At 47.9% G+C, this 22,609-nt stretch overlaps 8 protein-coding genes across 8 annotated transcripts; 5 read left to right on the top strand and 3 right to left on the bottom strand.

The window, feature by feature from the left end:
- Nucleotides 1-87: 87 nt before the first annotated feature.
- On the top strand, nucleotides 88-3,072 carry T310_3013 (uncharacterized protein; the record flags this gene model as incomplete). Its single annotated transcript, XM_013474120.1, has 3 exons — nucleotides 88-457; nucleotides 487-576; nucleotides 650-3,072. 3 exons carry the CDS (start codon nucleotides 88-90, stop codon nucleotides 3,070-3,072), a joined length of 2,883 nt encoding a protein of 960 aa, XP_013329574.1.
- Nucleotides 3,073-4,035: 963 nt separating this feature from the next.
- On the top strand, nucleotides 4,036-6,621 carry T310_3014 (amino acid permease; the record flags this gene model as incomplete). The annotated part of the gene is made up of 11 exons (XM_013474121.1): nucleotides 4,036-4,100; nucleotides 4,220-4,245; nucleotides 4,368-4,555; nucleotides 4,682-4,737; nucleotides 4,785-5,145; nucleotides 5,195-5,498; nucleotides 5,558-5,689; nucleotides 5,741-5,960; nucleotides 6,055-6,222; nucleotides 6,278-6,481; nucleotides 6,573-6,621. The coding sequence occupies 11 exons, from the start codon at nucleotides 4,036-4,038 to the stop codon at nucleotides 6,619-6,621; spliced, it is 1,773 nt and encodes a 590-aa protein (XP_013329575.1).
- Nucleotides 6,622-7,134: 513 nt separating this feature from the next.
- Nucleotides 7,135-9,126, bottom strand: T310_3015 (Multidrug resistance protein Fnx1; the record flags this gene model as incomplete). Its single annotated transcript, XM_013474122.1, has 7 exons — nucleotides 7,135-7,278; nucleotides 7,349-8,204; nucleotides 8,258-8,378; nucleotides 8,432-8,529; nucleotides 8,586-8,668; nucleotides 8,721-8,921; nucleotides 8,971-9,126. The coding sequence occupies 7 exons, from the start codon at nucleotides 9,124-9,126 to the stop codon at nucleotides 7,135-7,137; spliced, it is 1,659 nt and encodes a 552-aa protein (XP_013329576.1).
- Nucleotides 9,127-11,116: 1,990 nt separating this feature from the next.
- Nucleotides 11,117-11,750, bottom strand: T310_3016 (uncharacterized protein; the record flags this gene model as incomplete). The annotated part of the gene is made up of 2 exons (XM_013474123.1): nucleotides 11,117-11,616; nucleotides 11,666-11,750. 2 exons carry the CDS (start codon nucleotides 11,748-11,750, stop codon nucleotides 11,117-11,119), a joined length of 585 nt encoding a protein of 194 aa, XP_013329577.1.
- Nucleotides 11,751-12,239: 489 nt separating this feature from the next.
- T310_3017 (uncharacterized protein) lies at nucleotides 12,240-13,877 on the bottom strand (the record flags this gene model as incomplete). The annotated part of the gene is made up of 7 exons (XM_013474124.1): nucleotides 12,240-12,580; nucleotides 12,639-12,766; nucleotides 12,846-12,891; nucleotides 12,994-13,227; nucleotides 13,440-13,531; nucleotides 13,644-13,740; nucleotides 13,781-13,877. 7 exons carry the CDS (start codon nucleotides 13,875-13,877, stop codon nucleotides 12,240-12,242), a joined length of 1,035 nt encoding a protein of 344 aa, XP_013329578.1.
- A 1,148-nt stretch (nucleotides 13,878-15,025) lies between these two features.
- On the top strand, nucleotides 15,026-16,072 carry T310_3018 (uncharacterized protein; the record flags this gene model as incomplete). Its single annotated transcript, XM_013474125.1, has 3 exons — nucleotides 15,026-15,270; nucleotides 15,335-15,605; nucleotides 15,677-16,072. The coding sequence occupies 3 exons, from the start codon at nucleotides 15,026-15,028 to the stop codon at nucleotides 16,070-16,072; spliced, it is 912 nt and encodes a 303-aa protein (XP_013329579.1).
- Nucleotides 16,073-16,726: 654 nt separating this feature from the next.
- On the top strand, nucleotides 16,727-18,734 carry T310_3020 (Arylsulfatase; the record flags this gene model as incomplete). Its single annotated transcript, XM_013474126.1, has 5 exons — nucleotides 16,727-17,063; nucleotides 17,119-17,600; nucleotides 17,654-18,140; nucleotides 18,207-18,328; nucleotides 18,384-18,734. 5 exons carry the CDS (start codon nucleotides 16,727-16,729, stop codon nucleotides 18,732-18,734), a joined length of 1,779 nt encoding a protein of 592 aa, XP_013329580.1.
- A 984-nt stretch (nucleotides 18,735-19,718) lies between these two features.
- On the top strand, nucleotides 19,719-22,162 carry T310_3021 (uncharacterized protein; the record flags this gene model as incomplete). Its single annotated transcript, XM_013474127.1, has 11 exons — nucleotides 19,719-19,905; nucleotides 20,012-20,048; nucleotides 20,124-20,262; nucleotides 20,426-20,504; nucleotides 20,874-21,150; nucleotides 21,187-21,231; nucleotides 21,289-21,392; nucleotides 21,450-21,505; nucleotides 21,573-21,688; nucleotides 21,756-21,983; nucleotides 22,060-22,162. The coding sequence occupies 11 exons, from the start codon at nucleotides 19,719-19,721 to the stop codon at nucleotides 22,160-22,162; spliced, it is 1,371 nt and encodes a 456-aa protein (XP_013329581.1).
- Between the last annotated feature and the right edge of the window lie 447 nt (nucleotides 22,163-22,609).

Below are 22,609 nucleotides of genomic sequence, written 5' to 3' on the forward strand. Positions count from 1 at the left end.
GTAGCTAGAAAAATGGATAAAATGATGCCTGTCTCAGATTGAATTTTTTTTATAGAGATCGTACAACTGTTAATTGTTTCCTTAATTATGGATTTTTTTCGAGTGGCTGGGCAAGTGTCAAGGTTGCGGGCCGCGCCGAGCATCATCGAGCATCCATCCACGGTAACTGAGCATGCAGCTACAAGCATCAAGATAACTCGAAACAGGTACAACTCAGGAATCACTGGCCAGCATAATGTGTCGGTCAGAAGACAATTCTGGAGTGGCTGCCCAGCAGACGCGATGTCCCTGGTGCCGTGTCTCAAGTCCTTGCGTCTGCCAGTCGCGACGTGCCACGCTGGTGGCTGGGGACAGCTCCGTCCAGCTCACTCACCAGCCTCCCCTCCTCATCCCAACCCCCCGATATCCTCGACCACGGCCGCCAGCGAATTAATTATTAACGCAATGGACGCCGACGGTAGCAGAGGAATGCTTGTCAAAAGACAGGCATTTTTGGTGCTGCCATCCCGCACATTACTCATCTTCGCGCGACCGTCATGAGCTCTCCGGACCTGGCCAATGTGAAGACTGTCAATTGTAGGTAGAAGGTACCTGTTTCGCTCTCTCCATGGATCGATCCAGCTGACCGCCTTTGTTGTTTTGTTGACAGACAGCAAACCGCAGCTCCTCCACCAACAGTCTCAACACTCTGCCGCCGCGTCGGATGACTACTACTCGCTGTCGTCGTCCGCGAGCGATACGAGCAACACCAGCAACAAAAGCAACAAGAGCAGCAAAAGCAGCAAAGTGACCGTCGTGCGGTATTATGCAATCCCGCCTCCCCACATTCCATCTAAGCCGTCGTCTCCCCAGCATTCCAGACCAAACCTTGTCGAGTCATCGCAGTCGTCCGACAACATGAAGGGACGCCGGACCCCAACCACCCGACCTGCCACCGCCAACACGGTGCGCTTTGGCGAAAACCAGGTTTGTGAGATCAGTCCCAGACCAGACGCCGATCCAAGACAGGATAGCAATGCGCCCACGCCCGGTGTCGACGATACACCCTACATCCGCTTTGCCATCGACCAATTGACCCGCGACGAGGAGGTGACGGGCGTTGGGAGACATGGCTCCGTCGCCAGCAGTGACTACCCCGTCGAGCGTATTGTCGGAGATCAAGGACTGGGATACTACATCCGCTCAGGACCAACGACCGTCGAAATCAAGAAACAGCAGCCCAGCAGGCAGAAGAGCTTCGAGCGCGAGAAGTCGGCCAGTGCGGACGTCTTTGTCGCCGTCGAACCCCATGCAGGCGACTACCGATATCCCCCTCTGGACTATGTCCCATTGGTCCTTCGTCCATGGGCCCTGGCCATCTTCATCTTGCTGTGTCTTCTGACGATTGCTGGCGTTGCGTTCTGCAATGTCTGGTCCCAGCGTCATCAGGGTCTGTGGGATTATGATCGTGTCGGGGGATCGCGGTATTTCGTATTCCAGTTCCTCCCCCAGTTGCTGGCGATTCTCCTTGTCATCTGGAATTTTGTCATCCAGGCCGCCGTGTATCGCACGATTCCCTACTGCATCATGGCGTCAGAACGGCAGATTAACGGCGTCCTGCAACACCTCCCGATCTTGCCACGGAACTTTGTGCTCCCAGATCTCTCCCACTTCAGGCACGGAGAGCCCCTGATTGGATTTTCGCTGTTTGCTCTATGGCTGTCGAATCTCTTTTCCATTCCCTTACAGAGCTGCCTCTTTCAGACCAAGTTCTATTACTTTGGCGTCCAGGGCACTTGGAGGTGGACTTCCGTCCAACCAGTGGGCTGGACGCTCGTTGCACTCTACGCACTGTTGGTCGTTGCGTTGTCTCTCATCATGTTTCGCTTCTGCCAAAGCTGGACGGGTCTGATGTGGGATCCAGTGAGCTTGGCGGATCTCATCCCGCTAATTCAGAGGTCGAATATTCTGCGTGACTTCGATCGTTCTGAGACAGCCCCGAGCGTGCGCGACTCCTCGACTAAGAGGGTACTTCGACTGGGTTACTGGCGGCTGTTGGACCACGAGGAGATCTTCTATGGCATCGGACAGGAATATGCCCCGGAAGACTCAACTGTCAACCAATCCACCACCAGTCAGGAGAAGCATCCAGCCGCCTCGTCCAGCGCAGCTGTAAACGAGGACCCGGAACAGCAGGGAATCTTGCGGAACGAAGCCTTTGAACGGACTCTGCACTCCCCTTTCGTTCGGTACAGGTGGACCGTTTGGTTTTTGCGGGATACCTCCATCCTGGCGTGGATCGTGATTGCTCTGTTCCTGTTTACCGCGTTCGTGATAGTCAGCTTTGTCAAGAATGCCATTGAACGGGGATTTCTGCCGCTGTTGCCGACCTTGGCGTCGGCCAGCGGGTTTTCCGCATCGAACTTCGTCTACAGCTTCATTCCTGCGTTCATTGGGACCGTCCTGTTCCTTGCGTGGCAGCCAATTGACGTGTACTTCCGCGCTGTGCAGCCCTTTGCGTCGTTGTCGTCTCCAGATGGCGTCTCTGCGGAGAAGAGTTTGTTGCTCTCGTACCAGTCTTGCCTTCCCATCGAAGTGACGATTCGTGCACTGCTTGCCGGGCACTACAAGGTTGCTTGGATCTCGTTCATGAGTTTCGTGTCACTGGCCATTCCGGTCCTCTCGGGAGGTATCTTCATCGCGCTGTGGTACCCATCGCAAGAGCAGGTACGCATCTCGGCGTGTCTGCCTGCGTTTTACACGCTGGTCGCCTTCTGCGGGTTGTATGCGCTTTCGTTTCTGGTGATCTGGCCGCGTCGCCGGCGCTACCTGCCCCACGACATCAGCACGCTGGCAGATCTGATCAGTTTCCTCTACCAGAGCCCGCTGCTCACTGACAAACTGCTGCGCGAACCTCGAGCGAAGACAGACCTAGTGACGCGATTAGTCGTCACCCCGCCAGGACAGCAAGAAGCGCCCGTTTATGGATTTGGGATCTACAAGGGTCTGGACGGAAGGGACCATCTTGGCATCGACCGTGTTCATCGGCCCGGACAGCCAGACATGCTCATTACGTCGGCGTGGATGAAGTAGCTCACCTCGTCCGTTGCTTCTTTGTACACCTCTTTCTATCACCACTTCATCCGGACGTCAACCTGGCACCTCGTCTTATCCAGCAATATACTGTCTCCCTTCACGATAACGATGTATTATGACTTCCTTTATCATTATCCGGCGTTGGAGGACCCTTCTGAGGCATAGATCATGGTTTTTTTGTTTCTTGCTTTTACTGTTATGGATGCGATATGATATAACACGATAATTGGTAATGATGGATGAGTCAAGATCTCAATTGGGAGGTTTTTTTTTGTTTGTTTGTGTGTGTGTCTCTTTCAGCAGTTGGCGTTGTTTGTTGCATATTCTTTTGCATTCTGCATACTATGGACTGTATCTCATGATTAATAACTGTTAATGCGTTTCTAATGACCTGAATACGAGAAAAATTAATTCTTAATTCTTCTATGTACTCTTCTCTGTACTCCGTTTCATGAAAGGGAGATTGAAAACAAAAAAAAAGAATAGAGAACAAATGACAGTATCTTGCGGTAAAATTGTGCACACTAAAACCAACTATCTCACTGTTTGCAGTGATATATACCTTAATTATCGTATGCTACATTATCATGTGTGTTTGCACGATGACAACGATTTCTTCGATCAATTTGATCAATGAGAACATGAAAGCAGTTATTGATAAATGGTTAACTCCAAGTTTAGTTGGATTATGCAACAAATAAGCTATACAGAATGCGGGGAATACATTGACGAGACTCCTCAGGAGTCTCATGTCTCCACATATCGGTATCTTTGCTGGATGTCCTTCATGTTGCGCTAAACGAAACCAACATGATAAGCCGTTTCGCAGCCAATGAGAGCTGTATTTAGAGACCGGGGTAAGCTATCCCATTAATTGCCGGCAGGATAGCGACTATCAATGCGCTTGGATAGTCTGGAGTGCCATGCTTCCAATGGAGGAGTTGGTCGGCAGTTGCAACGATGGCACTGGCAGTTCCTCCTTGTCGTACGGTCCTTCCCTCCTGGGAGACTGTACCACTCCCTCGGTAGGTCGTTCTTCATAGATTCCCCTGCTGAATGTCCGATCAGCCACGAAGTCGAGAGCATTCTCTAACAATTACAGCTTCATTATTATCCAGACTATCTATCCATATATCTATCGCAGCCGTGTCATTGGTGTTGAAATCCCTGGTAAGATTTACCATCACTGCCATAGGGTGAACACTGCCCTGCATCTCCCAGATGAAGGAATTGTGCTGATCTGCTCTCTGTTGCATAGATTATTTTGATCTTCGTCGAATATTTATAGTCAGTCGCTGCATTGGATATTGCAATGTCCACAAACACTGCCGAAAAAGACGTGAAGACGGTCAATGACCTTGACAGACATGGTCATGCACCGGATGTCGAGATCGCCTCAGTCGACGATAGGCCTCCAGAGTTCAGCGAGGAGAAAGACCTTAGGTTCGCGCAGTTCTGCCCCGTGCCTAGTCAATACAATGTTAATGCAACTCTCAAGGCGCGGCCTCGAGCAACGTCACATACAGATGATCGCCTTGGCGGGAACCATCGGTACAGTGCGTGTCTCTGCCTGGAAGTTATCAGCATTGTTTACATTGATTTCTAGGGCTTGTTTCTCGGGTCTGGTAGGGCTCTCGCCAATGGAGGACCTGCCGGTGCATTGTAAGATCCTCCCGGTGCCGAATTGAGTCCTACTAATGGTGTTTCAGCATAGGGTACACCATTACCGGCATACTTGTTTCTGGTGTCGTTATAAGCATTGCTGAGCTTAGTGCCTTGGTGCCACTCAGCGGAGGTATCATTCGACACGCAGAATACTTTGTCGATCCTGCCCTATCTTTTGCCCAGGGCTGGAACTCCATCTACTCGTACCTCATCACTATTCCGGCGGAAATTGTGGCAGCAGCAGTTATTGTTCAATTTTGGACTACCATAAACAATGCCGTTTGGATAACGGTGTTTGGCGCATTGTTGTTTGCCAGCAATCTGTTTCTGGTCCGTATATATGGAGAGCTTGAATTCACCTTTGCAACACTGAAGATTCTGCTCATCGTGGGTATGAACATCATGGTACGTTTCCTCTTAACTTTCTGCACAGGGAGTTCCTCACGATCAGCAGGCCCTTGTCATTACGTGTGGTGGCGGACCCAACCACGAAGCATATGGCTTTCGGTTCTGGCATAACCCCGGCCCTTTTGTGCAATACCTCGGGCACGGGGGATCCTTGGGACGATTCATGGGGTTTTGGACCACCTTCTCCAACGCGGTGTATGCGTACAGCGGCGTCGAAACCATCTCAATGGCTGCTGCAGAGACACGAGCTCCTCGAAGAAATATTCCAAGAGCTGCGAAGAGGATTTTCTGGCGAGTCTTGATTTTCTACGGTACGCACTCTGCCGGATATCGCCGTGTCAGTTCTGATGGTATTGTATAGTGCTTTCCATCTTCATGGTTACGCTGCTCGTACCTTCTAACGACCAAGATCTACTTAAATCAAGCGGAACAGCGGCTGAATCACCTTTTGTTATTGCTGCGGAACGCGCAGGAATCAAAGCCGTGCCTTCTATTATCAATTTCGTTGTTCTCACTAGCGCTTGGAGCGCCGGTAACTCGGGTCAGTAGCCCAACCTTCCTAAACTGTCTCCCGAATTGACTTCTTTTCTAGGTCTTCTAAATGGTTCGAGAACATTATACGGACTAGCCAGAGAAGGTCATGCGCCTAGAGTTCTCAAACGGACCAGTCGTTGGGGCGTTCCCTACCTTTCGGTCATCGCGGTGGGAATATTCGTTGCATTAGGATATATGAGTTTAAGCGCCTCCGCCGCGACAGTGTTTACCTGGTTGCAGGATTTAACTTCTTCAGCGGCGCTTGTTGGATGGATTGTGTAAGCCTACCTAAAACCTTTCATTATTCCTATATATATGTGGTGTCGACGGGTACGTTCTGGCAGCATGGAATTACTCACTAATTTGTCACAGCATTTGCATCGTCTACTTGCGCTTCTACTACGCGATGAAAAAGCAAGGCATATCTCGCGATGATCTGCCATGGAAAGCGCCGTTACAACCCTACGCCGCATGGACTAGTTTCATTTCGATTATCATTCTCCTGTTGACAGGGGGGTATACCACGTTTATCCACGGACAGTAAGTGTTTCTAAGCGTAGTGGAGATTGCTGTTAATCGTTGATTGATTATTCAGTTGGGACACGGAAACATTCATCAGCGCCTATCTCGACATCGTCATCGTCCTTGCTCTGTATTTCGGCTACAAGATTGCGAACAACACTCTGATTGTGCCGTTATCAGAGGCGCCAATCCGCAAATTCATCGAGATTGCACAGCAGCAGCCTGATCCTCCATCCACGCCGAAGGCGGGGTTGAAGAAGTTGAACTTCTTGTGGGAGTAAGTGTGGAATGGAATCAGTATCATTATTGGCTTGTTGGGGAGGTATATCCATTCCGTTTCAGATGGTATACGCATGCAATATAATTAGGTGGATGAACATTAGATGCACACGCGGTAGTAATAGCAGACAGACATAGATTTTAGTCAACACTGAAGAGAATGCTATCTCGAAGTCGAGAACCTTGTCACTGTTCTTCTGTACCGCATATTTTGATGACTTGTCTTTGCGTAATTTTTTCATGACTTCAAGTCCTTCTATATTATAGGCACCATACTACGGCTTACCATAGTACATACACGTTAAAATTCTTTTTATTTCGACCTCGTTATTCCCATTTCAGTCCGTTCCGTTTCATTCTATTTCGCTCTGTTCTGTGCTATCATTCCATATCAATCACATTGAGAAAGTGAAGTAGAAAAAGTATATACGTATGCAAGTATACATACATCCAGAAGAATCGTAAGTGCTAACTTTTTTTATAATAGCTACCATTGCATCAGCGACTTGACGTCTTCTTTTTCTAATTAAAGCTGATGATTCCGAATCGTCAAAGCGATGGCCGATGCAAGGAGCGAGCAGGTTAGTGATATTACTGTTCATTTATTTATGATTAGTATTATTTATGATTAGTTGAATGCTTCTCATTCTTCTACTTTTGAGAGTGTTGTACAGAGACGGGTTGCTTACAGTACGTATGTTTCAGACCAGCGATATACGACGACACGACTATGTCGCGGACGGGTCCGTGCAGACTCTTGATGTAGGATGCGTCGGAGAGGACGCGGTTGATTATCTGTCATGTCGATAATTTCGTGTCAGCTCGTATCTCAAATCAACCTTGGTATCAGATGAGGCAGACGGACCTTCTCCGCGCCCTTCCCCGTCAGTTTCTGCCGGAGCCTCCTACCAAACTCCAGCTCTATCGCAGCATTGTACCCCGTGATCCCCGTCGACACGCCAACGCTCGTGCAGAGGAAGAAACCCCCCGTCGCCATGGCGATGTCCTGCGGCTGAAGCTTGGATGTCATGCTTACAAAGGATCCGGCCTGCGCGATCCCCGTGCCGATTCCGCCGGGCAGGATGTACAGCGATTCCCAGAAGTTGGTCGCGCCGTTCCAGCGGAGGAAGAGTAGGATGTATGTTACAGACGCGATGAGGCCGGCGCTCACAATCAGAGACTTGTACCGCCCCGTTTGCTTGATTGTCGCCCCGGCCACGAGGCCTGCGAGGGCGTTGCCGACGACGGCTGGAACGAGGTGCGCGCCCGCCACCGTCGCGGAGCTCCGCGCCGTGATCTGGAAGTACAGCGGGATCGTGTACATCATGCCGACCTGGGAGACGATCTGGAGCGTCATGACGAGGTAGCTTGCCGCGACGTTGGGTTGGCGGAGGATGTGCAGGGCGAAGATGGGTTCCCGGGCGATGTAGACCTCTGTGAGGACAAACGCGACGAAGAGGGCGACAGCCGATACGGCCAGGCCAACGGTGTATATAGACAGCCAAGGGAATTTCTGCCCTCCGAGGTCCAGCAGCAGCATGCCGGAGATGACGGACGTGGACAGGAACAGGATCCCTGCAAAGTCAATGCGTCCAAGCTTTGATTTCGGATCATCTTCTTCATCTACTACAGTAGTAGATGGCTGGACATGTGTGATGCTCAGCCTCGTGACTACGAGAAGTGCAGCAATGCCGATCAGGGGTGCTTGGATGAGAAATAACCTGTCATTCATCAGCAAGGGTATCGAAAGTGGTGATTCGACGTATGTACACACCATCGCCACCCTATCGAATCCGTCAGGAACCCGCCTAGGGGTCCTCCCAAACTGCGGCCCAAAGTCATTGAGATATTCACATAGGCTCGCCATTGTGCGACTTCCCTTTTAGGGACCAGATCTGTGCCAATATGTCAGACGAGAAGGAATGAGACTGGTTTGTGTACTGCTCACCAGTGATGATAACAGAAGCCAAGGTCACCATTCCTGCTCCTCCTACTCCGGTGACTGCACGACCTAGAATGACCTGCCACATTTGACCTGCTACACCGCTGAGATTGTGTTAATTTGGCGATCTACAATAGTATATGGGTTTTCATGAGCATACCATATGATACATCCGGCCGCGAATAAAGAGTACGCGACCAGGAGGATCAACTTGCGGCCATATATATCGCTTAGCTTGCCGTACTAGATGTTGTCAGCAATGTGTGTTTCACTCAGACGACTGAAACAAACTCACCATCGGCTGCACAGCGCAGAGTCCCAGGCCATACGCCGTAGACAACCAATTCGCATTTTGAAGTTCCCCGAACTCGGAGGAGATGCGTGCATTAGAGGCAAATACAAGGCTGGTATCTGCATTTGCGATGAACTCTCCTAAAATAAAAAGAGCCGTCAGATATACCTCTCGTAGAAACCTACGCGCATCGAGGAGCTCTACCTAGTAACAGAACAGAGATTATACTCCACACATTGGAGGAGAGACGCACTTTGTTGTCGTCGTTTGTCGCTGTTACCGCCCTCTCTGTATCGGTTTCTACGGTGGTTGTTGTATCGTGACTATCGTCTGTTGTTGTCCCGTACGACGATGACACGGAGGAGGCACTGAGAGGACTGGACTCATCGACTGACTCCGCCTCCGCCATTTTCAGGATCTGATCAGGCTGATTTTTATGACCGTTATCAGAAGGGAAAATACGGCGTCTTTGAATGAAATCTTTTTATTTAAGGCTGACTGCTTATGCGGAGCCTCGCATCGCATCACGGACCAATGAACATCCAACCTCTTTGTGCTACCGTTGGGTCTGCTTCTGCCATCGGAGAGTTCGGAGAACAAAGACTAGGCTAGAGGAGCTGTTGATTCTTTTTTTTTCTCAGCTGGGCGTCTGTCAGCCGTGCAGAGTGGGTTATCTTACCAGCTATGGAGGTACTCCTTGTTCGGCACATTCTAGCCGAGTTGATTGATATGTGGAGCCCCGATACGGAGTACATACATGTATCTATCCAAGGCCAAGCACGCCATCATCCGGGCAGACAGCTACCGGTGGGGGAGTACCTAAACGGAGCATGCATTATTGTTTTCGGAAGAGTCAGCCACAGATCGGACTAAAAGATCGAATTGATATGATCGCGTGCACGCCATGTGCCGGGTAGATGGTGCGGTCGAATCGCAGACAGCCACCACAGAGGGTTAATTGCATTTCCGCTTTGATGACAGATAGTAGCTGTACTCCGTATAATTTAGTCAAGAATGATAATAACTAACGAAATAAAATTGACTTAATTCCGTACTTAGGGCAGCGGTCAAGGTGGATGGAGTAAGCTTCCTTGCCTATCCGGGGAAAGCGTGGAATCGCATCATTTCGTCGCGTTCCAACGTCATCGTTTGGCTGGCAGCCTCCAAATACACACTCATTTACTCCGTGACTGGAGTACTAACTGCATGCGATATTAAGCTATATATACTTATCTAGCTTAGTTTACCTTAAGAGGTAATATTTCCTGTAATGTTATCAACTGGAGAATTTTTTTTCCCTTGAATGCATCTCCCTATTTTTATGCTCTATTATATATATTATATATTATGTTGGCTAGTAACGTTGTCGAAGATGTTAATTAGTCTTAAAAGTGAAAGAAGTAAATAAATAAATGGCCGACGAGCTTGATACAGTGCGCAGACAACAATCACTGCATTAATAAAAGCACAGAATTCATATGAAGGAAATATCGAACGTCTAAATTTCGTTACAGACTTGAATTTGATGATTTGATGAATACAGCGAGAAATTGGGATAATAGTGATGATTCTATCTGCCAATAGCATGGAATTTCTGTGTTTACAACAATCTAGAAGTGGAAATTTGAATGCGGTTACAACAAAGCTCGTTTCTCGACAAGGCTTGCTTCAATCATTGAGAGCAGACAAGTTTCATATTCTATTCTGTCTGCCCATGTTGTCTGATTTTGTATTGGTCCAGAATCTATTGTCTTTTTTTTTTAATTCTTGCTGGGGACAGTTATTTCTATAACTAGGGGGCCCAGAGCTTTAACTATTGACCTTTCCCTTGGTTATTTAGTAAAAATGCTAGATAATTTACTAACTCTTGCCTTGCTAATCTCAGTGCTCGTAAAGTACTTTGTTTTTTTAGATTTAGTTTAGATAATATACAAGATATGGACTTGACCGTTGTCGAGCTTCAGCAATTGGTTTGTGAAGAAGTACAGTAGTGACTGATATTTACCCAAGTAATGGCATAATGCTAAAGCTTATATTTTGCCTCTTATCTATTGCTAAATAATATTACAAATCTAGATTGCCTATTCTATGGCCGAGACATGCTCTTATTATTCCTAACATGCTCTAAACTATATCTGGCTTCTTTTATACTTAATATAATGGCAGCTAGTGATCTTATTGGCTCAACTCGACTAGATATGCTTTGGCTTGGTACAGTGGCCTGTTTACAGATGTCAACGTAGAAATCTCAAGAATCTTATTCATTTGGTTACTATATGACAGAAGCGTCATTTCGAAAGACGCCGGTCAAAACCTCTCTTTGCATACGTCACGCATCGCAATCCAACTGTCTCCATAATTGAAATAATGCCTCCGTCCTACCCGTCTATCAACTACATTTATGAATTCGAGCCAACAAAAACCACCAATACAGCTGCATAAGCTGCAACAGAAGCCAAGACGGTCTGACCCTGCAACTGGGTAAAGAACGAAAGGGCGACTGCAAACAAAATGGTCGACACGCTTGCCGTAACCAGAGTAGTAAGCAGATCCTTGTGCAAGACCATTAACAGCATGGGCCCAATCAGTGCCAATCCACCGAGCAGACCCATGGTAATCCTCTCCCAGAAATTGGCCAGGTCGATTCGAGTGTTGTATTCGCCTCGTGAAAAGCCAGGAAGAATGTTGTATATATATTTGTCGCTCTTCCAGTGTTGTTCGCTGGGCCGAGACACTTTCCCCTGGCAGCGAGAATCATTCAACAGGCAGTGCTCCGTGTCATTCATGAGATAATAGCCCAACAGGTCTTTCGTTGTAATCTGGAAAGGATCTGGAGTGCCGTTTTGCTCTGCTTTCATCTGCTTCTCGGTCATGAAGTCGAAGTCGCGTATTGCTGATACTGAAAGACTCTCAGTTACCGGAATGCAGGCCTTAAAAATATTACATACCATACTCGGAAAGAAGTTTCCTTGCCAATTCCATCTGATCGGGACGTGCATCGTTGTTAGTGATTATTTCGTGCACCACACCCATAAGGTCATATTGCAGCTGGTGCAAATTCATTCGCTCCAACGTCGCCAAATGGACCATGAAAGCCTTGGCAGTTTCCTTTGGATGTTTCTTGGGGGGATCTGGGGTGACCAAATAAGGGATTCCCCTTCGGCCAGCCGTCTTGAGAAACGCAAGTCTCCTAGTCTGGTTCGGCTACGTGATCGACGCCGGGGCGATCTGTCGTCACGGCGTGGAACAGCGTATGTCGGACGCAACTGGCGACCAGTTTCCAGATCGATGTCATCCCGAAATGCCTTGGTGGCTGACACTTGAGGCTGTCGCCTCCCCGGAATTCGGATCATTTCTGGTTGCGAATAACTTCGCTGCAGTTTCATTAGTTGGTGGATCAGATTATTTATTTGACATACTGAGATCTGCAGACCTGAGGCCACCTTATTAAAAATACCGTTCAATATCGTCTCCTCAAGCTGTCTTCTAGAGATGCAATGCCCTGGTATGATTCTTACTACTTCACAAGTGCTCCAACAGGGCCATAATCAGCAGCTTTTCCCTGTCATCGTATATAAATGTAGAACCGCGAGGAAACGCAAGCGAGGCTGAGAACATGTCCTCTTTCGTGATCACATTTAGCTTTTTCCAGTATTCTGTGTCCTCGACTGTGGCGTCGATTTGGATAGGTCTATACCGGAAAGAAATGTTCGGCAGAGGCTGTCTAACCCAAGAGGGCTTGGATGCTTGCAACGTGTTCCCTGTAGATTTCCGCAGCTCCATGTTTTCCCTCTGTGGTTGGCCACAGAAAATAACCCCGTGCAGAAATTGCTGAGCTCTGATCGTGGGTTCATAGAGATTTCCTGTCCTGGTTCAGCCTTGTGCGGGGAACTTCAGAAGCGATCTCGGTCCACCACATACTCCGAATCACTAAGGCTCGATCGCGCAGTTCGTGTGAAGACTCGAAAAAGAGGGATGCCATAAAGTCTCGTCCCAAATACCGGATTTGGTAATATGGTCTCGCACATAACGCTATTAAAGAAGTGGTTCTAATTCGGCTAGAGTCAGTGCATGCTTTTATTTTGACTTGAGCGATACCAGAAGACCTTTGGCTGAGAATACGCTCACTTTTTTTTGATCTGTTTGCTGCCCAAAACGAAGTCGCATACAACACCTTTTAAGGGACAATTAGAGTGTCTTTATATGAATTTGTACTCAAATTGTTGTCTGTTGAGGCTTGTTAGGACCTAACATTTTCCAGCTAGAGTTTCCTCACATGACCGGCTGTCAGCTGTCAGCCTGCTTTGCCACCAGCTTTGTTCCTCTATCACCCGGAGTTCTAGCTCTACAAAAATACTGTCAACCATATGAGAGATCTGATTGGTCAGAAATTCCTTCTGCTCACCACCAGTATAGTGCTCCTGGCAATATTGGGATTTGCTCCTGGAATCACCCTTATTTTGCCCCTGAATCCAAGTCTCTATAAGCCTATATATAGTTGCTCTTTGACCTATAGATAGTAGGAGAATTAGAATTTATTTGTTCCCTTGATTTCCTATTTAGGTTTAGTACTATAACAGTCTCTGCGATCCTTCCAGCCCCGATGTGACCGGACGCATCTTGGAAGCTTTTGGTCTGCTGAGGCAGAAAGCGCAGCAAGAGCCCGTTGCTGAAGACGTACTTCAGCGCGTCATATCAGCTTGTGCCCGCGCAATTGCATACCTGGAACATATGCAGGAAGCCACCGGGGCTTGATACGGCCGCTGGGGCGCAAACTACCTCTATGGCACATGCAATGTCCTCTACGGACTGTCCTATTTTACGAAGGGGTACCCACAGATTCAGGCCATGGTATCTTCCACAACGAGCTGGATGAAACGAGTCAAGAATGCCGACGGAGGATGGGGAGAAAGCCTGCTCACGTACAAGGAGCCCTGGCGAGCCGGTTGCGGGCCATCGACGCCATCGCAAACAGCCTGGGAGCTGATGGGCCTATTGACAACGTGCCCGCCAGACAACGATGCTATCACCTCTGGTATCTCGCATCTGGCCCGGGCACAGACCGACTTCTGTGGCGAGGGGGATTCCTGGCCCGAGACCGAATACACGGGGACGGGATTCCTGAACCATTTCTACATCAGTCACACTCTCTACCGTCATTATTTCCCCATGATGACCCTGGCCCGGTATATTAGGGCAGCCATTGGCTGCTGATGAGAAAGAGTTGATGCAGCATGGATTTAAAGAGATCGAAACTTGGCGGACTTAATTATATATATATAGTGTCACGAATGGCTTGTTTATTATTGTTTCAGTAGTGTTTTCAATGAGTAAGTTCATCTTAATTTACAGATATCGCTGATCATCTAGCGGCAACTTCTGCTGAGAAGCCTCAATAGCTTGGCCTTCTCTCCAATGGGGACTCGTCTGTGAGGACTTGTTGGGTGTTAAGTGTTTGGTCATTCAAACAAATGCCTTATTCTGGCTGTGCTGAATTCCTGGGAATTATACCAAGGTGATCAATTCAACATGGCAATCACAATGGAATCCACCTGTCGAGTATAATTCTCCGAATTATCAACAGACTAATCTATACGTTGTTAAAATGTAACAACGACATGATTGTTTGAAATTCTTCACAATCAAACGTGAGATAAGAGAGATGGCGATATTTTATGATCGCTGATTGTCCGTCTGCCAGCAATGATAATCATCATACTTCTCCCTTTTGGGGATTCCTCCCGGTCCAATATCATTCACACAGCCACACTTCTAGTTCTCACTTCTACGGAGTAGTTCTCAATTGTGTGGCCGTCCGGTTCAGTTGTGGAGGAAATAATGCGGATGCCTAGTTGACGTTGCCGTTGCATCTCCTAGTCACCGCCACAATTCCCTTCAAAAAGGCTTATACTCGGTTGAGTGCTGTCAATGATCGACAAGCTTCATTTCGAGACATTATACCAGTGAACGAGCGAGCTAAACTGATCGACTGTTGACTGCTGCCTGGAACCGTATCTGACGCTGTCGACAGGGATTCTCGGTATCGTTTATTAGCGTCGATCGCCAGCGTATGGAAGTAGTACTTAGACGCAGTGGAAAGTCGAGTAGAAATATTGCCTATTTAGGTCCTCTGCAACTGTTATTCTATTTCTTTTTTCCCTTTTACTGAAGATGCCTTTCCTTTAATTTTTCCATTCATCTTGTTATAAGAGTCTTGTTTCTCATCGTCTCCTCCATTATGTTGTACTTCCGGATACCAGAAAGGCTGCAACAGAAACAAGAAGGAATCCGCTATCAGCACTTCAAGAATGACTGCCCTTTTTACCGCCCAGCTCGCCATTTACGCCGTCCTCAGTCTGCCCGTCCTCTACCTCCTGTATCGTCATGGCTCGCCAGGTTTCTTGGGCTGGGGTTACCTATTCGCGTTCTGCACACTCCGCATTGTCGGCGGTGCCATGTCTACTGGGAATAGCAGCAGATCGGGCGCGGATATCATCTCCAGTGTCGGCATTTCGCCGCTCTTGCTGACAGTGGATGGAATTCTACACGAGGCGTATGTTCTTTCTCGGCTCTGACAAAGAACACATACAGTCGCTAAAAGATTCCATCTCTCGCAGGAAAACGTATCGCAATCCGGAACTCAACAAACGGTTGGAATGGACCTTCATCGCTTTCATCCACGTGCTGGTCGCCACCGGAGTTGCTCTGGTCGGCACGGGGGCTTCCGCTCTGGCAGGCAACGATGCGAATCCTAATGATCTGACACTGATAAAAGTCGGAATGGCTTTGCTCGAGGCCTGCTGGGCGACACTGGTGCTTGCGACCCTGATAGCGCTGTTACCCTCTCAGCACCGACAGGATGCTCCAGCCCATACTGAGGGCACAAGGGTAAACCGCCGTTTGCGAAGCAGAGCATTTAAACAAAAGATCTGTATATACTAACATCTCCATCTCTCCAGCTCCTGTGCGCTGTCCTGGTGTCTCTCGTTTTCATTGGAATCCGGGTCCTGTACGGCCTCGTCGCGGAGAGCACGCAAAAGGCAGACTTGAACCCAGTGACTGGCTCGCTGGCCATTCGCGTCGTGCTCAGCTTTCTGCCCGAACTCATTGCGGTGCTCATTTTTGTCTTCGAGGGGTTTCGGACGCGCGATGTCCAACGTTATCAGAAGATGGACCGAACACAACCGGCGTCGAGCCGCTGGACGCAGCTGGGTTTAATAAGATGGTGCAGGCAGTTCCACGGAGTGAATCCGAATCTGAATCTTCTCCTTGGAAGTGTGGGTATAGGAAAGACACAGTATGAGGATGCTGTTCTCGTGACACGGACGACGTATTTGATTCCATCTGTCAAGTAAACAGTTGGCGAATGTGGATTTAAATGTTGATAGGTGTCTATTTCATGAATATAATATCCAGAGTTTGGTCACATTTCCAGTATTGAAATCTATGAATCAGTGTTAGCTCTGATGTATCTCCGCCTTGCTTCATGTAGAGCGAGGAGCCAGCCGCTTGTTTTTGATAAGATAGCTTGATGTCAGTGAGATCAGACTGCTTATACGAACAGCATATCATGTCTCCAAACATCCCTCGCCGCAATTGAAAACATTGCAGTCAATTGTTTTACGTCCATATGCAGCTATCCGAAGAGATTTTCCAGGCAACTGATGACCTCTTCCAGACAATATGTCCCAGTGATCAAATATTGCTTTTGGCAAGTTGCAGGACAGGCACAAGTATTAAGCTAATGAATTTAATACTAATATAATAAAATAAAATAAATAAAATGAGTTGTGAACTGCACAACAGTAGGTGACGCAGAGTCTTGCCTATCCGGGAAAAGCGCCGAATCGCATCATCTGGCCGCGGCCCGACGTCATCGCGTCTGCTTCTTCTCCACAGCTTTGCTGCTGTTGAACTGTTAAGAATACGTCCATTGATAGCTTCATCCATCCAAGCTCAACTCTGCCAGCAATTCTATAGCTACGAATCATGGCATCAGCCCCGACGCCATGAAAGCCATCTCGCTTGCGCTGAGCGCCCTCGCGGGGCTGCTCGCCACATGTCAAGCATCGTATAATCCGCAGCTCCAGCAACCATTGGACCCAAAATTGACCCTCAATTCAGCCAAGGAGCGTCCGAACATTGTGTTTATCCTGACCGATGACCAGGACCTCCAATTGGATTCGCTGTCGTATATGCCCCTGACCACAAAGCATCTGAAGAAAGGCGGCACCTTCTATAAGAACCACTTTGTGCCCACGGCCATCTGCTGTCCAGCGCGCGTCAGTCTGTGGACTGGGCGATTCGCGCACAATACCAATGTGACCGACGTTAGCCCGCCATACGGTTAGCAACTTTTACCCCCGATTGTTCTGTCGCCTTTGTCTTATCATTGCCGCAGGTGGATATCCGAAATTCGTGGAAAGAGGATTCAATTCCAATTTCCTTCCAGTCTGGCTGCAGAGCGCTGGATATCAAACATACTACGTGGGCAAGTTGTTCAATGCACACACCGTGGACAACTACAATGCCCCATACGTTGCTGGATTCAACGGATCCGACTTCCTGCTCGATCCCTACACGTATTCCTATCTCAACGCCACCTACCAGCGAAATCACGACCCTCCAGTGAGCTACGAAGGCCGCCACACGGTAGATGTAACCACGGAGAAAGCACTTGGTTTTCTGGATGATGCCATCGCCACGCAGCAGCCTTTCTTCCTGGGCATTGCCCCCGTAGCTCCCCATTCCAATGTGGATCCGTCATTCAAGACCAGCGAGAAGTCCATCATTAAGATGACTGAGCCAATCCCGGCAGATAGGCATAAGCATCTATTCCAAGATGTGAAGGTTCCAAGGACAGAACACTTTAATCCGGACACTGTAAGCTTCCAATTGCGTTATTTGCACAATTCTTTTCTGACCCGCGAATATAGCCCAGCGGCGTGAACTGGATCAGCCGGTTGCCGAAACAGAACCGGAGTAATGTCGACTACAACGACCACTTCTACCGCTCTCGTCTGCGAGCATTGCAAGGGGTTGACGAGCTGGTCGACAAGGTCGTGACTCGTCTTGCAGATGCTGGAATCTTAGACAACACCTATATTATATATACCTCCGACAATGGGTATCATATTGGCCAACACCGCCTGCAACCTGGCAAGGAGTGCGGATTTGAGGAGGATATCCGTGTCCCACTTTTTATCCGTGGTCCTGGTGTGGCTGCAGACTACACTGAGGAGACGGTGACCACGCATATTGATCTCGCGCCGACGGTGTTCCAAATCGCAGGCATCAAACAGCGAGAGGATTTTGATGGCGTGCCGGTTCCGCTTACACGCAATTCTAGAGCCACTCGCCATGAGCATGCGAACGTGGAATTCTGGGGCATTGCACTTCCCGAGGGCGAGTATAATTATCTCGGTAGGTAGCGGCGTTGGAGCGAGTTTGTGCATCCAAATTCCTTTATCGACGCTAATCGTCATTCAGGACCCGACAACCCTCCTATTATTACAAACAACACATACAAGGGACTCCGCATCCACGGAAGCGGCTACGACCTTTACTACTCTGTCTGGTGCAGCGGCGAACATGAGCTCTACGATTTGACGGTAGGACTACACCTCCAGAGACTTGCTGGATATGCACTCATCGCAGCAACTCCAGATCGACCCTTACGAGCTCGACAACATTTACCCAACGAGTGATATTGATGGAGACGACAAAGTCACGATCCTGGGCTACCCCAGGACTCAGGTCATCAACCGTCTCGACGCACTTCTCCTGGTTCTCAAGTCGTGCCAGGGGATTACCTGCGTCAAGCCATGGGAAGTACTCCACCCAGAGGGTGACGTGCAGAGCCTCCACGACGCCCTGAACAAGAAGTTCGATGACTTCTACAGCCAGCAGGTCAAGGTTTCCTACGACCGCTGCGAATCCGGGTATATCGTCGAGGCGGAGGGACCGCAGGTTCCGCTGACGTATCGGAATGGAATCGCCTGGCATCATTGGGTTTGAAAATATATATATATATATATAAGACGGTCAATAGTCTGTTGACAGAGTGCCAGTTGCGATAAAACTGCAGATTAATTGCATTATTATAAGCACTTGGGTCATTACGTGAAAACTAACCTAGGAACCTGAACGTTGGTAAACTAGACGTAAATAAGCTTGATAGACTTGCCATACGATGTACGAACGAAAACACACGTGGATTGGCCGCAAGTATGATAATAATTGTTAAGCGTAACCTTCTCGATTGTCCTTGTATATGTACAGAGCAAGTGTCAGCCTATCGATGCCCATATTGCTATGCTGCTGCGTAGGTAGCATAAGATAAGCTTTATTGTTTCAACGAATGCAAATCGCTGAACTGAAGATATCTGACAAGTTATCATCTGTTTTTGTTAATACTCCCTGCAGGCTTGCCTGCATGGCGCTGTTTACAAAGCCAAAACCAATACGATGCTGGTCTTGATCATGTTGGCTTGCACGTCATCGCTGCTCGCCATGACGAGCTCCGCAATCCTCCATTAAAGTGCGTCCTCGATCGCAGCACAGGCACCTCCAAACATGCAGGTCTCTCTTGATAGCTTTTCCTTGGGGAAGTGGGTCCCTCCATGAGTCGCATGCACCTGCATGTCGAAAATATGAATCCATCCTAATGCTGCCGGCTAAGATCTCAGTCGGATTGCGCCAGCGTAGCTGTCAATGATGAGCTTCCAACAATGCTACTATTGTTGATATGCCCCGCACGATTACGATTATCTATTACCGTTAGGATTGTTCGTCCCCTCACGGGTCATCATTGGGCTGGAGCTAAATTCTTCCAAGTCCTGATCGGATCTCCGTGAGGAGCTTGTATCCGTACGAGCTTATACTGTCTATGCGACCTGGGATCTCCATCATTCGAAAAAAAAATAATTTAGACGACGTTCTTCATTTTGACGATAAGAATTTCCAAACCTGACATCCGATTTCGCGGACGGTCAACTCACGATGGCCTCCTCCACTCCTGCAGAACGGCTGGCCAACGAAGCAGCATCCGAGGGCTCAGAAGTTATTATCCAAAAAGAAGTCAAGCAAACATGGGTGAGCTACCTGTGGGATACGTTCGACAAGAGCCCTGAAGAGCGGCGATTGCTGTTCAAGCTGGACACGGCGATTCTCACCTTCGCTTCCTTGGGTATGTTTCCTCTCGTTTATTATTAATCTTCGTCGCACTGGGTTGACTTCGACTGACATTGTGTGTATTTATTGTTTGGTTTTAGGATATTTCTTGAAATATCTAGATCAAGTAAATGTCAGCAATGCCTTCGTATCGGGAATGTAAGCACTTGTCCTTCTCTCTTCTTTATTTTTATTTTTTTTCCCTTTCGTTTAACAGAATAACAATTCGAGCAGGAAAGAAGATCTCGGCCTTTATGAGAATCAGCTTAATTATATGCAAACATGTTGGACAATTGGATACGTCATTGGAGAGATTCCGAGCAATATCTTCCTGACCCGCGTGCGGCCTCGATATTGGATTCCAGCGATGGAGGTAAATCCGCGGAGTACTTCGCATTTCTTGGGTGTTTATAAATCTTTTTTTATTCCTTCTAGCCATTCCTTTATTTTTTTTATTTTTATTTTTTTTCATCCTATTATTCTTTTTTTCTCTCTCTGTCTCTTTCTTTTTTTTAACTAACTTGTGCTCCATCTAGGTCATCTGGTCCGTCCTGACCTTTTCCCTCTCGAGATGTAATACCGCAGCACAATTCTACATTCTTCGATTCTTTATCGGTAAGTTACAGCCTTAGACCTTATTTGTCGTCATTCTTTTTCGACAGTAAAACTGATCATTCTACTCTCGCCACCGCAGGTCTAGCAGAAAGTACCTTCTACCCCGGAATGCAGTATTTGATTGGATGCTGGTATCGAAAGGACGAGTTGGCGAAGAGATCCTGTATCTTCCACACAAGTTCGGCGATCGGCACGATGATTTCGGGTTATCTGATGGCTGCTGTTTATCATCTTGGTGGTGTGGGAGGTTTTAAGGGCTGGCAATGGTAATAAACTACCGACTGTTTGCAAGATGGGGAGAGAAGCTTATTCAACGATTTCTTTTTCACAGGTTGTTCCTTGTTGATGGGATTATCTCACTTCCGATAGCTGTTGCGGGATTCTTTGTTTTGCCGGATGTCCCTGAGATCGCGAATCCATGGTATTTGTCGAAGACGGTAAGATTCTACAGCCAGTTGTCTGATAAGGGTCTTGTGCTGAATGATTGGTTGTACCAAGGAGGTCGCCCTCGCTCAGAAACGCATGGAGTTCGAAGGCAGAAAGCCTCGAGGGCCGTACACCGTGGCAAAACTCAAGAAGATCTTTTCCTCGTGGCATATCTATCTCCTGACGCTGTTATATGTGTATGCACCTGCGGCAAAAGAACGTATGGATGAAGCTGACTTGAAGCAAATCTCCACAGGTGCTTCAACAATGGTGCAGCTGGCTCACAGCCGGTGTTTCAACAGTAAGCTTTCATGTGGAATATACACCATTGGGTTTGATTACCGACACTATCGTACAGGTATCTCAAAGATTCCACCAATCCTAAATACTCTGTTGGCCAGATTAATACCTATCCGACATTGACGTCGGTAGTTCAAATCGTCACAACTCTGGCTTATGCTTGTAAGTCCCATTCAGTTCCGTTTGGAAGACTTAGTTAGTCGCTGACTGCGTCTCCAGGGCTTTCGGATACTGTACTTGGAGGACGGCGCTGGCCGCCTCTTGTGTTTGGAGGTGTAAGACAGTTGTCTTATCCTTTCCTTCTTCATGTTCAGTTATATTGACATATTCACCCGGGTCTAGGTTATGAACATAATATGCTACGTCTCTCTCGCTGTGTGGGATATCCCCGTCGGTTGGAAATGGACCTGTTTCATCCTCGCTGGTGCAGGCTATGGACTCAGTGGGCTGATCATGGCGTACGTTAATCGCGCTTTCCTCTTTTTTTTTTTTCATTTTCAATTATTCTGAGACATGTGCGACAAGTTGGTCCCACGAAATCTGCGCCGACGACAACGAAGAACGCGCCATTACCGTCGGCTCGATGAATGAGATCGCCTACGTCTTCCAAGCCTGGCTGCCTCTGATCGTGTGGCAGCAGATCGACGCGCCGCAATACCGAAAAGGCTACATCACGGTGACATGCCTATCTGTGCTGCTCATCATCACGGCTTTTGTTGTTCGCTACCTGGATAATCGAGAGAAGGCGCAGAAGTGGGTGATACCTATTTATCTCTCTATCCCTGCAGCCTCGATCTTAGACGTCTGACTGACTGATACTCTTGCACAGATATCGGCTACAGCAAGCACAGGAAGAGGGAGATACCGAAGCTTTGACGAACACGCCTTCATTGGAAGTTACGCCTGTCAATGCCGAAACCAACAAGAGCTGAATATATACATCAATATATGTTACATATGGGCACGGTCCAGAAGAAGGTATCAATCGCGCTAATAAGAAATATCGTACTTGATGATGATATAGAGCTAGTGAATGAATAGAAAAAAAATATACATTTCATAAGTGGATTTTATGATCAATCAGGCCATGCATGTACATACCTTGGTAGTTAGATACATCACTCATCAATCAATCAATTAATCAATCAGAGAAATTTATCTTAGACCTCTAATTAACTTACCTTTTTTTTTTCTCACTCTCTTTGTTTCCCTGAAATATCAATCGACTAAAAATAAATACGCGTGTACCCCAGACGGAATTGAGCACGGGCCACCTGACACTGAGGATCCTGGTGGAGCCTGCCCTATACGGAGTGTAAGTTCCTAACCCTAACTCTTTTTTGCCTCCTTTTTTTTACTATCGCATTCAATTCCGGGTT

This window comes from Rasamsonia emersonii (assembly GCF_000968595.1).
Source record: "Rasamsonia emersonii CBS 393.64 chromosome Unknown ctg1118621760047, whole genome shotgun sequence".
NCBI lineage: Eukaryota > Fungi > Ascomycota > Eurotiomycetes > Eurotiales > Trichocomaceae > Rasamsonia > Rasamsonia emersonii.